Source organism: Schistocerca serialis, chromosome 5 (assembly GCF_023864345.2).
Source record: "Schistocerca serialis cubense isolate TAMUIC-IGC-003099 chromosome 5, iqSchSeri2.2, whole genome shotgun sequence".
Classification (NCBI taxonomy): Eukaryota; Metazoa; Arthropoda; class Insecta; order Orthoptera; family Acrididae; genus Schistocerca; species Schistocerca serialis.
The window spans coordinates 325,216,398-325,231,789 of record NC_064642.1 but is presented as its reverse complement, the minus strand read 5'-3'; the positions used below and the strand labels follow the sequence as shown (position 1 = coordinate 325,231,789).

Below are 15,392 nucleotides of genomic sequence, written 5' to 3'. Positions count from 1 at the left end.
CCTAGTACGGCTGTGCGGGTATCCCGCCCCCTACTCTCTGTCAAGAAGCATGGGACTTCATCAATGTTTATTATGTTATTTTACAATGTCTCTGTTGATAATTCACCTTATACAATGTTCCTTCACACATGTACGCCTTCAAAGATTTGGACACTTGTGATGGGTTCGATTCCCACCTCGGTCTGGCAGAAATTTTCACATGTCACCGACAAGTACGACAGCTTAAGGCAATTTAGATTCTCAATTTTCGAATGAAATTTCGTAAAACGCAGGCTGCCTATATCCGTAAGTAAGAGCGAACACAATGTTACACAAATGCTCACGATGGAAGCCAGTCCCTTTACTCATGTGTGTGCCTTCAGGCGGGGAAGACGACTGCAGTTGTGCACTTCGCAGCTCCCACGGAGAGCTGGCAAACTGATTTCAGGAAGAACAGAATGTCAACTGAGGTCCTATCTTTTAAACATCAGAAATAAACATTATCATAACAGGGACAGACTTGAACCAGTACTAAACGAAATATGCTATCCGTTAAGAGTGCACTTCACAGATAACACCGAGTAGAATTAAAAAGATAATAAAAGCTATGTGTTCACAGTAGTGTCGAGAATGATGTGCCGTTGTTATCTATAAAATAAGTGTTCGTGACAATGCGGATTCTTATGTACGTTGAGTATACAGTAGTTCTTTGACGGACTTCGATTCTCCAGTTGTTTGGAATCGGCAAAAGGCAAAAACGTCTCGGAAAAAGTAACTTCATTTCTGATCAAGGTGTTGTGCTTCACTAATTTCTGTTCCACAAGGTCTAGTAAGAATCTATGGTGGTTAATACTCGCCCATCTCAGTTAATATTGATACCAGTATCCGTTTAAAATAAGATGGTTTCGAAAAACTACCATCAAGGTTTCCGTCTCCCCGTCTGCTCATTCATTTTTTCACCCAGAATAATCGTTTCTCTTTTCCCACCTGTTCGATACCACGCCATAGAAGAACTACAGATTTATTTGTAGCGTCCGTCGTCATTGTGGCTTGTTCTCTGTGCATGCAGCACTGACGTGTGCTTTGTGGCCCGTCTTTTTTCCCCGTTTGCTTCAGTAAGCGCTTCGTTCCTCGTTTTGAGGAACGTGTAAATGGCCACTTACGAGTATAATCTGTTAGCATGACGCCATGGTTGCCTAAAAAATCCACCCAGTTTCACCGTGTCCGACGATTTCTGGTTCTTCACCTTTCTCGACGTTGGTGAATCCACATATTTCCACTGCTAGCTTTACTCTTTTTTCTCTAGATCAGAGTGATATACCCCGTTCTCGACCGTGATGGCGGTTAAATAAGTCATCTCCATTGGCCAGCAGCATTTCCTCTGCTGCTTCATATCAGCGGTGTGTTTGACGAGGTGCAAGTAGTCTCAGACTCCAGCGGGCGGGAACCTGTCATGTTCAATATGTCACGCAAGATGTTGAAAACTGAACCAGGTCTATCACTTCTTTCTATATATTTTTTTATTTTTTATTTCTTGCTTGTTTTATTGAAGTCCACTTCAATGGATATACAGGGTGATTCAGCTGCCTCTAACGATCCGTTTTATGCAACCTGCACTGTGGCAGTATCGGCTGCTCAGTATAGAAAAAAGAAGCCGGACAAGTGCGAGTAAGACTCTGTCTATGTGGGTTCCGAACAAACTATGTTATGAAACTTCCTGGCAGATTAAAACTGTGTGCCGATCGAGACTCGAACTCGGGACCTTCGCCTTTAGCGGGCAAGTGCTCTACCATCTGGCTAAGCCATGTCTCCGCAATATCCTCTCTTTCAGGAGTAATAGTTCTGCAAGGTTCGCAGGAGACCTTCTGTAAGGTTTGGAAGGTAGGAGACGAGGTACTGGCAGAAGTAAAGCTGTGAGGACGGGGCGTGAGTTGTGCTTGGGTAGCTCAGATGGTAGAACCCTCGCCCGCGAAAGGCCAAGTTTGCGAGTTCGAATCTCGGTCCGGGAGACAATTTTATTCTGGCAGGAAGTTTGATATCAGCGCACACTCCGCTGCAGAGTGAAGATCTCACATCCAAAATTGTTTGTAGTTTTCGTGAGTTAAACAAATGTGGTTATACCTACGGCGCAAGTAAACAGGGAGTGTATCACACAAATATTAAATTGGCTTGTGCTATGAAGTGTACAGACAAAATGTACTGAAGTGTACAAATTTTCTGTGCTCCTATGGACTTACCTCCCGCTACAAGGTTTGACAGGTACAATAAAATTATTCTACAGACTTTAGAAGAAGCAGCGAATGATAGTATGAGAAATGCTGTTCAGGAAGTTGTAGACATGAATGACAGCAATACATGCATGTCTCCAGCCCAGGATGTATCCTGGCAACGAAGAAGCCATAGAAGCCACAGTCCCCTAAATGGTGTAGTGACATATATGGAAGTTTCAACAATTGTATATGTTAATATATGTTAACGGATACCGAAATCTGTTCTGGTACTACTAAATACTTTGAGAATAGGAGTGCTATTTGCTGTTCTGCGTTTCAAAGACGTTGCAATGTCAAGGCTTAATGTTATTGAACCGATGGGACGGCTTGGTGCAATAAATACGTATAGAGCTCTAATAGCCATTGGTCAATGGAGACCCTTCAAAGCAAAAAAATCAGTTTCGGAAGCCAAAAAGAAGCAAGAAGAAGAAAGAAGAAGAAGAAGAAATGTGAGAAAGAGAAGGGAGGAAGAACAACAGAGAACAAGATGAATATGAACCAGGGATGCATTAGCGCGACGCTAGTTTAATAGAAAAATAGTTTTAATTTTATATTGAATTTCCAGAAAGTTAAATTATTTCATGTGTTGGAGCACTTTGGCTAAAAACTATTAAAGAAAGGGAGCTGAAACTTTGTAGACTGTGTTAAAACATGTTTCACTAAAAAGTAGACTACTCTTGTGACTTAACTTTCAAAATAAAATGCTTTTTTTTTAAAAAAAAATCCTGACTTCGTTTCCACAATTTTAGATAATCATACTTGAAAAACTTTTATATCACAATTTATGAAAGCATCATTTTTTCAAAAGTCTGCTTCAAAGATAATAGTGTAAGGGAAAAAATAAACCTGCTTTGTTTGCATTTTCAATAATGTGTACCTATGGTGTGCATAAATAGCACGGTTTATTTCACTTGCAACAAAGAAATACAATTAAAAATAAGTGTGAGAGGTAAAGCTGAGGTTCTTACCGAAAAATGATCGCAAAAGAAATCTTAAAAGACGGTAAGTATTATATAGATTTACAAACCTTATTCTTTGAATTACACTGTTCAGAAAACTGAAATTTTTTTCAAGGTTTCCGCTGATATTCACGGACCAGTACTCTTAAATGTTTTACACAATCAAACAAACATAGACCTTAATATTTTATATGAATTTGAACATGATACCTCTACTGTTCCTGACAAAAATGGGTATTAACACGAGGACAGACATACGACAATGTAGTGACTCTGCAAGGGTCGAGTTTTTGATGACTGATGTTCGGAATCCTAAAAAGAAAAACCAAAATAGATTTACATAAACATTATTCTACAGGATAATTCAGCTGTTCCTGCCGTTCAGTTTTACGCAATTCGCATAACGTCTGTATCATGAATGGTATTCAGACAGGCTACAGCCACGTAATCAGTGTATATTGCCTCTCAGAGCTTTGGGCGACTGTTGGCAAACTAAATCCTACTGCACAAAATACAAATGAGGACTGGCGATAAGTTATACAATATTTTCGGGCCCAAATCTACACTACTTTTGTCATACTTATCCTGGTGTCTCCAGTCTTCCTTTGTGTATTTAGGTGTGTAGTCAGATAGGTTTTTGATGTATCTTCAAGTTTATTTAGTTTATAGTACTTAATCTATCGATAATGGTTCATAACGTTGCCTTATAACGTGTATTTCATCATCGTCCAGAACGAAATTAACGGGAAATATTAAAATGGGAAGTATGAAAGTAACAACTTTCCAGTTTACAACACAATCAAAAGATTAATATGCAAGATGATTCAGCTACCCTACCGATTTTCATTAAGAAAATTTGTGAGATAGGTCTAAGATGTCTGTGTCTTTTACCAGTTATTCTACGACATTTTGATGATGTGTTTTACATCACCAGATCGAACTTGCCAGCAACATTGTTCTTTCACATAGGGTTGGATAAAATCATGTCGGTAGGGGCACCTGAATCACTGTGTACATTAATCTCTTCACAGTGTTGCATACCGGAAAGCTGTTACTTCCACATTTCCCATTTTCGTATCTCCCGTTCTTAGATTGTGAAACACAAGTTTTAAGGCAACGTCTCTTCACCATGTACGAAAGTTTAATTAGTATAAAAGGAACAAAGTTACAGTGATAAAATTACAGAGACATCCAAAACCTGTATGACTACTGCTAATTACACAAAGAAAGATTGGAGACATCAGGATAAGTATGACCGAAGTAAGGTATTTCCTGGTCGAAAAATACCGCGTAACTCATGGTCCATCCTCACTTGTATGTTTTACAGCATGCTTCCGTTTGCTAACAGTCGCCCAAGGCTCTGACAAGTAACAATTACGTGGCAGACGACTGTCTGGATACTTTTCAGGATATTGACACAGTTCAGGTGGCATAAAATGGATCGCTAGGGGCAGCTCAGTCACCCTGTACATCCACTGAAGTGGACTATAATAAAACAAGCAACAAATAAAAAATAAATATATAGGTAATATCCTCTAACTTGATACGCCAGCCTTCTCTAGCAATTCCTCGTTCTTCACAAAGACAATATCAGCCACGTTGTTCCTCGTCATTCAAACTTTCATGACCACACTGCATGTGAAACTTCCTGGCACATTAAAACTGTCTGCCGGACCGAGACTCGAACTCGGGACCTTTGCCTTTCGCGGGCAAGTGCTCTACCAACTGAGCTACCCAAGCACGACTCACGCCTCGTCCTCACAGCTTTACTTCTGCAGTACCTCGTCTCCTACCTTCCGGGGCGTGAGTCGTGCTTGGGTAGCTCAGTTGGCGGAGCACTTGCCCGCGAAAGGCAAAGGTTCCGAGTTCGAGTCTCGGACCGGCACACAGTTTTAATCTGCCAGGAAGTTTCATATCAGCGCACACTCCGCTGCAGAGCGGAATTCTCATTCTGCACATTGCATGTGTATACACCACCTAACCACTGATCATTCGATAACGCATTGTTGGCATGCACTTCTACCACCATAGTATGGATCGTTGCACATTGTTCCCCTTCAAATGCAGAGAACAAACTACCACAGAATAATCCTGTTGATTAATGAGCTGTCTCATTTAGTTCGCTACTTTTGTCGTTATTTTTCAGATTTTACGAGAACAGCAGATGCCTGTCTGTAAACAAACAAAGAAGTAACTACCGCAACTCATTTTTTCGAGCTAATATTTAAAATATTATGACTAACTGGTTCGTAAAGATCTATATTGACAACGTATTGCAGTTACATGGCGCTTACTTTTACACGTTTCATTCCCTAGCCCCAAAGGTTAATGCGAGTTCTGATCCGTTTTAGATGGAGGGTCTTCGCAGATAAATGCTAGGCGAGCTTTTGATGTGGCATACGGAGTTCTATTTGTGAATATTTCCAAGGGAACTTCCAGTTTACGAATTTGTGTTATAACAAGGGGTGTCTTGGCCAGGACCATGGTTGCAACTATTTTTAACGTAATTCTGAGATAAAAGCATTATATATTCATCAAACTGTAAGTGTATTTGTTTATGTGTGTACGGTGTTACGTGGATGAACAGTGACCAGAAAGTTTTGAGACTGGATTAACAAAAACTATAGAAAGCTTAAAATTATGGTTTAAATGCATCAGGTGTTCTACGTAGTCTCTCCCACCACCACTTGATTATAACGCACAGAACGATAAAACAACCATGTAAAGTCCACCTAGAAATCGAAAAAGTTTAAATTTTTGTAGAGTTAACATGACTTATGAAAACTAGACATCTTATTGGAGCTATAAACAGTACGTTTGATGTACACAGGCTGCATCTCTAACATGTTCCAGCATAATAGGGATCGTAGCACCACAAAACTAAGATGCAAAAGATAAAAATGAGGATGCAAATGTTTCAAAAGTAATGAAACCAAAAAATTGCACGATCACATCTTATGATTACCAACAGTCTATTCATATAATGAATAGGGAGTAAAGAAGTATTTGAAGTTAAAATAAACATCGGATAGACAACATTGTCTAATGAACTCAAATTATGCTGGAAGAAGATATTTTTCCGTACAGAATATCAGAGAAGTGCCTATTTCTTGGTTCGTTACTTCAAGCCGTCTATGATTAAGTGTCATCACAGAACAAGTACTAGCTCTTTTCTGCAGAGGATCCACAGAGATGGCCAAGGATCGCCAAAGGTTATTGTAAGATAAAAAATTAATTATCGATTCCGGTTATTAGCTCCTTATGTCAAAGTAGTCCAGGATCGTGTGCGAAGGGTATAGTTCTGAGTAAGTAATAACAACACCCTATTAGGCTTTTTTGAAGGTAGATAGGAACGGGAAACTCATAACGCAAAGTGGGATCACCACATCCCGATACGAATGGCGATATCCCGCCGTGTACGCGATAGAAAGAGCTGCTCCCGTGCTAGCAACCTGAGCGATTCGGTATAGTAGTTACGACATTGGACTCACTTTTCAAGGAGGGAGGGCGCAGTTTTATGGTTCCGCGTGGTCTCCCTGTATCTCATTAGACAAATGCAGCGATGGTTCCTGTGTGAATAATACGGCTGTTTTCCTTTCCCGTCCTTCCCAACCCGTGCTTGTGGTCTAATAACAAGACTCAGTACGGGACGTAAAGCTCAAGATCCCTTCCGCCGTGCTGGCTATTATTCTGTCTTGCTCTCAAAACAATGGTACGTGCAGTTTCAAGATACAATAGGGCTACTCGATGTTCGATCGACCAAAGGAGGGTTCCTGGACAATAGACGTTGCAGTCCCAGGAGAGTCTCTTCCTCTACAGCGTCCGTCTGCGTCGGTGCTCGTCAACAGGCACCCCTTTTCCAGATTACTGGTTCAGTATTCACGCTGTCTCTGCCGGCCTGGTACTGTTCCCTCTGGGTAGCCCGGTGCTCGCCCATTGTAGTCTTCTCTGCGACTCCTTAACTTAGAACTGCTGGTGTCCGCTCTTGGGTATTCCAAGTCGTTCTGTTAGTATCCTATACTCAAAAGTGGCAGGCTGTGATGGACTTGAAATCTGTTCCCAAAAAACATCCGGCTAGCTAATGGATATCCCTGCCGGATCTCCCACCAAATGTTAGTCTCAGCGGGTCGACTTTCGTGTATGACCCACTTACGTAGCGCCTATAGCAATGACGTTCCATTGTTACGAGGAACGTCTTTTGTAAGTAAGTTACGTTCCTAGGAACATACTGCTTAAAGAAGTAGAGTGCAACATCCTGTCTCGAGAGAAACTAACAGTATGAATTGCGACTTACCATCGTTGGAATCGTACAGGTATATGACGCTCTTCCAGCCGTAGTGACAGACGACGTCAATAATGGCCTGGTGGTAGTCGGGTCGCATGCTGATGGCGTAGTCGAGCAGACCCGACGATGGAGCCAGCACCTAAGGAAAAAACATTGTCAAGGTATGTGTAATATGACACGCCAGCGTAGTAATGTTACTTCAGATGAATTTTCCATTCGTGAGAATCACGATTTTCTTTTGTATGCTTTTGGTATTTGTATAATAGTTGATACAATCTTGAGAGACTAAATGCCATCTTTCTCCTAATCTCTCTAAGTTTCAGCTGCCTTACGCCACCGTGGAACTAGGGCCTGTATTATGTAGACACTTTTTAGAAGTCTTCAGAAGGGAGACAATGTTCTGCACAACCCGTTTCAACTACTCCTTCTCGGATTTTGTTCAATTATGTGACTGTCAACCAAACTCGAATTATGAAAACGCTGCACGTTGTCAAGAGTATGTGCAGCACTTGGTTGGGCGCTGTAAAACAGCGATTTGCTCCAGACGAACATCAAGTACAGCAGCCATCTTAACAGCGTGCTACGACAGAGCGACTTGTGGATGAAGCTTGAATTAAATTTGAATACAAGCGCGAAGAATGTTTCTATGAAGTCAGTAAAAAGCAAAAACAAAGAAAAAAATCGGACATCTAAGTGAATAACGTTGTACCAGTGGGCTGAAACATCAATAACAAGAAAAATAACTATATTACGTAACGTCCTCCTTACCTGAAAGCATTAGGGCATGGAGGGGACGAGTTATTTCTAGGGAATTAACTTCATCATTCATTCATAGTTCTGAGATAAGAAATGTTATGGACTTGCAACATGCCCACTGCAGTATTAGCGAAGGTGCTACATTACCCCTGCTCTTGAAATCTGTTTCTCCCTTATTACTCCTCAATCGGCAAATCATAATTAGTGGATTCATTCAGTTTATCGATGTAGTCATATAATGAATTATGTCTTCCTTCAGTACTGGATAATTATATGGGAAATAAAGGCTTTAATTAACCATATGTACTGTTAAATCAACATCCTCTTTTCTCAACCAATACTTACCGCACAGGGATAAATGAGGTACCGTTAGAAATTTTTTTAACCGGCGTCTGCTATTGCATACCGTTTCTGCGCTGAAATATACTGTTTGTGCTAAATTTTAACATAAAATAGACTTTTAACTATCATAGGCAGAAGGGCATCCTGGATACTCAGCTTCACGTCTATGTTTCACGAATCTAACTTATTAACCACGAATAAGAGACTCCCTTTTAATATTGCGTTATTATAAATACCGTTTTATTTGTTTTTGAAGTACTCATTAACTGAATAATTTGTATAGTGAATTGTCGTAGATAACAACCGTGATCACTGCGGTAGTCAGTTATCTCTGCCCATCGTACAAACTGACTTATCTAAATGAGTATACTTTCCGGAACAGCAAACGTATTGGTCATTTTCGCCTTGAATTGTGATTTACCGATTGCTACTACGGCCTGACGTGCTTATTTTATTCCAAATATTAAACACATTTTTGGACAAGTGGAAATGTGTATACAAGGATGAATCAAATTCATGATTTTTATTTCATGTCGTTCTGTTCGTATTTAAAGGTGCTTTCTCTTCGTTCCCACAACTACCCTTATCCCAGCGACTACATTTATTCCAGATACCGTCGTCATTGAAAACTATATATTGTGAAAGTTCCGCATGGATCCCCTGGTAGCAAATAATTGCTAAGTGTATTGTACGTTGCTGCAATCGTTCTTCCTCTAAAATTTTCAAGCTACGCTTTGATTCAGAAAAATTCCGCACGGTACAAGACTGCAAATTTCTTCACACAGAAACATCACGAATACCGCAAACCCGGAGGGAATGATTAATGTAAACCTAATCTCGAGTTGCATGATTTTCTTTTCTGTTGTACCCAAACACAGATCTCAACGCATCTGAATCTCGTGAGCGCTTGCAACGAACTCAGTCTGATTTAAATATTGTTCCCAGCGGGCGTATAATGAAAAATAACGTTAATTCCCAAGATATGTCAACAGATAAAAATTGTTTCTCTGTTCGATACAGTTTAACCCGGTATTTCAAGAATAATCTTTAAAAAGTACAAAAATTAACGTATAATGTAAGGTGTGAGGATATATCATTGTCACAGAATCCACTCTACACAGAATCATCCACCTGAAGTTGAGAAACTATGAAAACGAGCTTCTCGGGACAATTTTCTGCAACATGACGACTTCTTAAGACTCTTTGTGGCAGAAATTGCAAGGGCGAATAAATTCACACAAAAGAAACAACCAGATGTTACGGCATGTTCATTCGCAGTGCTCATATCCTAAACAGTAATCTCAGAAATTGAGTCTGCCTTGATGAAAAACGCCTTGTTATTCGTTTATTTCTTTATTATCCCAAACTAGTTTCGGCGACAAATATCACCATCATCAGTGGGTTTTTTTAATCTAAAACATGCAGAAAATGGCATGGTTGTACAAACACAGTAAAACATTATTACATTTTTACAATTCGTCTTTTGAAATATAGTTTTCTAATGATACTTTCATAACTACCTTATTTATTGTATGTTACAGCATGTTTTAAGCAAGTATTGCCGCTGTTTGAGATATATTTTCTGTGCTCTTCTTTTCTGTTGCCGCCTTTTTACTTAGCGAACATCATAGCTCTTATCCTGCCGTCTTCACTGTTAAGATGAGAACATTTCTGAGCCTGGGAAATAAACTGCATTAAATCATTTACCATTCTTCGGGACGCGCTATTACAAGAGTGTATTCATTTCCTGCATCTACATCTACATAACTACTCTGCAATACAAACTAAAGAGCCTGGCAGTGGGTTTATCGAACCACATTCAGACTACATCTCTACCTTCCATTCCTGAACAATGCGTGGGAAAAGTTAACAATGAAATACAAACTCTGATTTCTCTTATTGTATTATGATGATAATTCCTCCAAAGCAGCTTGGCGTAAATAAAACATTTTCGCATTCGGAAGACAAAGCTGGTGGCTGAAATTTTGTGAAAAAAATCACCTCGCAGCTTTTGAGGAAGGAGGCGTTCTCCTGCCAGAATATGGTGGCTGATCTTTCTCGAATCCTACTAAATGGTCTGTGACGGAAGTGTAAGAGGCTGGCTCAAAGCAGAGCTATTTCCAATGGTGAGTTAGTACCCTTTGTGCTTAAAAAAGTTGCTTGTGAAAATTCTGAGAGACAAGAATCGAAAGTGAATCCCCAGGAGCGGGCGTGGAATTCTTTTTACTCTTTTTCTGGTTTCCTGTCCAACTGTCGCCTTTTACTGAGACTGCTAGTGCTCAATGTTACGTCAGCGTGTGGAGCCATTAACTAACTGAATCAGATGTCATATTTCTATGGAAATTTTACCATGACTTATCCTGTAGACTTTGAACTGCAGTCGTGTTTTATTGTTTTGGATATAGGAAATACGATTAGTTGTGGAGATTGTTGCCAAAAGCTGTTGGAAGCCAGTTGGAGGCAGTGTAATTACTGTGAGCAGTGTACGAGAAACTTCTCGTGAAAAGTATTTAGCAACTTGACGATTGTTCAAACTGCTTATGTTAGAGCAGGGGCAGCCCAGATTTCGGCATGCGCGCCGTGCCTGTGCACAAGTGCCAAAGCACTCAGCCTTGCTTCATATTTCGCCGGCCGGAGTGACCGTGCGGTTCTAGGCGCTACAGTCTGGAGCCAGGCGACCGCTACGGTCGCAGGTTCGAGTCGTGCCTCGGGCATGGATGTGTGTGATGTCCTTAGGTTAGTTAGGTTTAAGTAGTTCCAAGTTCTAGGAGACTTATGACCTCAGAAGTCCCATAGTGCTCAAAGCCATTTGAACCATTTTGAACTGAAATGGCAGACGGCCTCGAAAACAGCTCGGAAACAGATGTAAAATTCACAGTATCTTCAAAATAAAAAAATAAATAAACTGTCCTTGTAATTCTTTCAAGACCACGATGAATTCATCAAAACACGAGTTTTCTTCAATGGCGATGAGATTACGGGACTGGACTTTCTTTGTCAGAATGTGTCCCTTCTACAACGTGATTTTCTTTTTAAATGTATCCCCATCAACAAATGTGTCTGAAGTTCTATAAGACCAAACGGTTGAGGTCATCGGTCCCTAGACTTACACACTATTTAAACCAACTTATACTGTGAACAACACACACACACACACACACACACACACACACACACCGATGCCCGAGGGAGGACTCGAACCTGCGGCGGTAGGGGCGCGCAGTCAGTGACATGGCGCTTCTAGCCGCGTGGCCACTCAGCGCGGCGGCATCCCCATCAAATAAGAAAGAAAGTTACTTTGCAATTCCTTACTGTAGTCAGTGGACAGTCAAGTTCACTTAAAACGTGAAGTCTACACTCCATTCCGGTTGTTCCAATTAACATTGTTTCACCCCAATGTCCTTCACAAATTCAAAAACAGCAAGTTGTAAATCGAAATATTGTTCCAGGCATGCCCCCTTGACTTAACCACCTTACCTATCAGTGATATGAAGTACCCATACTCTCCGTTCGGTTCCACTGAAAATTGTTGCAACTTATAATGGAATAACGCTTGTGACTTGAGAATTATTACTATTTATAACAACAATTTCTTCACATGCTCCAGGCCTGCAAATGCAGCACAAAGTGTTTTTTTTAATGTATAGAACACTGAATCTCATCTGTCGATTGTTGTAATTTTTTGCTCTTTCGTTGCCAACTAAATCCTTAAATTGTTGCTGCATGATACTGTAACATCGGTTCATAGCAAATATGCAGTACTTGTCGTCTGTGCGAAGTGAGAATTCTCATCCCTGTTTTCTGCCATTGGACACTGCCTTGCCGCGGTGGATTCACCGGTTCCAGTCAGATCACCAAAGTTAAGCGCTGTCATGCGTGGCCAGCATTTAATGGGTCACCATCCGGGCTGCCATTCGCTGTTGCCATTTTTCGGAGTGCACTCAGCCTCGTGATGCCAATTGAGGAGCTACTCGACCGAATAGTAGCGGCTGCGGTCAAAGAAAATCGTCATAACGACCGGGAGAGCGGTGTGCTGACCACACGCCCCTCCTAACCCCATCCTCAGCTGAGAATGACACGGCGGTCGGATGGTCCCGATGGGCCACTTGTGGCCTGAAGATGGAGTGCTCTTCTGCCATTCCCATTAACTTTAAATGACTGCGAAGATAGATTTCTAGACCGACTCTTTTTGTACAAACAGCCACTGGACCTGTAAATGTCCTTCACACCATGAACAAATAGCGAAGGTTAAGGGGCTCCGGAAAGGCTCAAATCATGAAAAGCTCAATTTTTACTTTTTTGCGTTTTCTGAATCTGCAGACTCATACCTTTTAATAGATATATAATTTATTCAATTCCGAAGACCAACTATTTTTAAATTTTTTTTTCAAATGTGTTCTACATGGGCGTGACCCACTGTGGCGCTGTTAAACTGCTGTAAAATGGTGTTATTATTAACGCCCGTGTTCATCAGGTACATTTTAGTGATGTGAGATAAAGTATGTGTTGTGGCTAATCTGTGATAGTTCAATATACACTCCTGGAAATGGAAAAAAGAACACATTGACACCGGTGTGTCAGACCCACCATACTTGCTCCGGACACTGCGAGAGGGCTGTACAAGCAATGATCACACGCACGGCACAGCGGACACACCAGGAACCGCGGTGTTGGCCGTCGAATGGCGCTAGCTGCGCAGCATTTGTGCACCGCCGCCGTCAGTGTCAGCCAGTTTGCCGTGGCATACGGAGCTCCATCGCAGTCTTTAACACTGGTAGCATGCCGTGACAGCGTGGACGTGAACCGTATGTGCAGCTGACGGACTTTGAGCGAGGGCGTATAGTGGGCATGCGGGAGGCCGGGTGGACGTACCGCCGAATTGTTCAACACGTGGGGCGTGAGGTCTCCACAGTACATCGATGTTGTCGCCAGTGGTCGGCGGAAGGTGCACGTGCCCGTCGACCTGGGACCGGACCGCAGCGACGCACGGATGCACGCCAAGACCGTAGGATCCTACGCAGTGCCGTAGGGGACCGCACCGACACTTCCCAGCAAATTAGGGACACTGTTGCTCCTGGGGTATCGGCGAGGACCATTCGCAACCGTCTCCATGAAGCTGGGCTACGGTCCCGCACACCGTTAGGCCGTCTTCCGCTCACGCCCCAACATCGTGCAGCCCGCCTCCAGTGGTGTCGCGACAGGCGTGAATGGAGGGACGAATGGAGACGTGTCGTCTTCAGCGATGAGAGTCGCTTCTGCCTTGGTGCCAATGATGGTCGTATGCGTGTTTGGCGCCGTGCAGGTGAGCGCCACAATCAGGACTGCATACGACCGAGGCACACAGGGCCAACACCCGGCATCATGGTGTGGGGAGCGATCTCCTACACTGGCCGTACACCACTGGTGATCGTCGAGGGGACACTGAATAGTGCACGGTACATCCAAACCGTCATCGAACCCATCGTTCTACCATTCCTAGACCGGCAAGGGAACTTGCTGTTCCAACAGGACAATGCACGTCCGCATGTATCCCGTGCCACCCAACGTGCTCTAGAAGGTGTAAGTCAACTACCCTGGCCAGCAAGATCTCCGGATCTGTCCCCCATTGAGCATGTTTGGGACTGGATGAAGCGTCGTCTCACGCGGTCTGCACGTCCAGCACGAACGCTGGTCCAACTGAGGCGCCAGGTGGAAATGGCATGGCAAGCCGTTCCACAGGACTACATCCAGCATCTCTACGATCGTCTCGATGGGAGAATAGCAGCCTGCATTGCTGCGAAAGGTGGATATACACTGTACTAGTGCCGACATTGTGCATGCTCTGTTGCCTGTGCCTATGTGCCTGTGGTTCTGTCAGTGTGATCATGTGATGTATCTGACCCCAGGAATGTGTCAATAAAGTTTCCCCTTCCTGGGACAATGAATTCACGGTGTTCTTATTTCAATTTCCAGGAGTGTATATCGCTGGTGTGACTCGATTGTTTCATGTTTATTTACTCTGTCGTTATCTCGATAATATTCGTAATTAATTCTGTTTCTTGAGTCTCTGTTTTGTTGAAGTATAATAATGAGTAAAAGTAAAGTTATTAGAAATCCTCTGAAGGCTTTTAAGAAAAGGAGAAATGTTGGATAGCCAAAGGTATGTGTTATTACTGTAAACAATAAAGACGATAACCAAGTGAGTGAACCTAACCTCTCAAGTAGACCTGCCCATAGCAGTCAAAGTGGGAAAGAAAATACTTCACAGAAGAAGCTTGGTTCAATGAGTGAAAACTATGAATGTTTTATGGGCGAATCGGATGTGAATGAAATATTTGATATGTCGGTTCTCAAAGGAATTTTTTCAAACTGTGTAAGATGTATTCATTGTAGTGAAGTTGGTCTGGAACTCTCGATAATAAAGCACGTAAGACTTGCTAGTGAAATGCAACTGAAATGAGATAAGTGTTCATACATGACCACCTTTTGGAACAGTGTTGCAGTAACTGCAACTGAAGAAAATGGTAGCAAAATCTACGAACACAACAACGAGCGATGCTTGCTTTAGACAAGGAACACCTTCGGGCTGCAGACAGGGCTGTAAAGAGTCTAGAAATACAAGCAAGAGTAAACAGGAGGAGGAACGAGAGGAAGCTGGAGGAAGAGTTTGCAGAGGATGAAGATAATCCATCCTATGGACCTGGAATGCACTAAAAAGTTAATCCAATCTTTGTCGCTCGATTCCCAAAACTTTTATTTTCTCATACTAATTACATGTTTTCTAAGGATCTTCCAAACATATTTGTTTCAAACTTTCAGTAA

General features: G+C 42.1%; 1 protein-coding gene and 1 non-coding gene across 2 annotated transcripts in view; both read right to left on the bottom strand.

Annotated features, from left to right (window-relative positions):
- Nucleotides 1-15,392, bottom strand: part of LOC126480895 (glutamate receptor 1-like) — a 1,132,174-nt gene that overhangs the window by 386,788 nt on the left and 729,994 nt on the right. Inside the window, exon 4 of the mRNA XM_050104292.1 lies at nucleotides 7,503-7,632. Coding sequence (XP_049960249.1) covers nucleotides 7,503-7,632 — 130 coding nt within the window. The remainder of the gene's footprint in view (nucleotides 1-7,502; nucleotides 7,633-15,392) is intronic.
- Nucleotides 4,875-4,949, bottom strand: Trnas-cga (transfer RNA serine (anticodon CGA)). Its single transcript has one exon. It is a non-coding gene; the product is annotated as a tRNA-Ser (tRNA).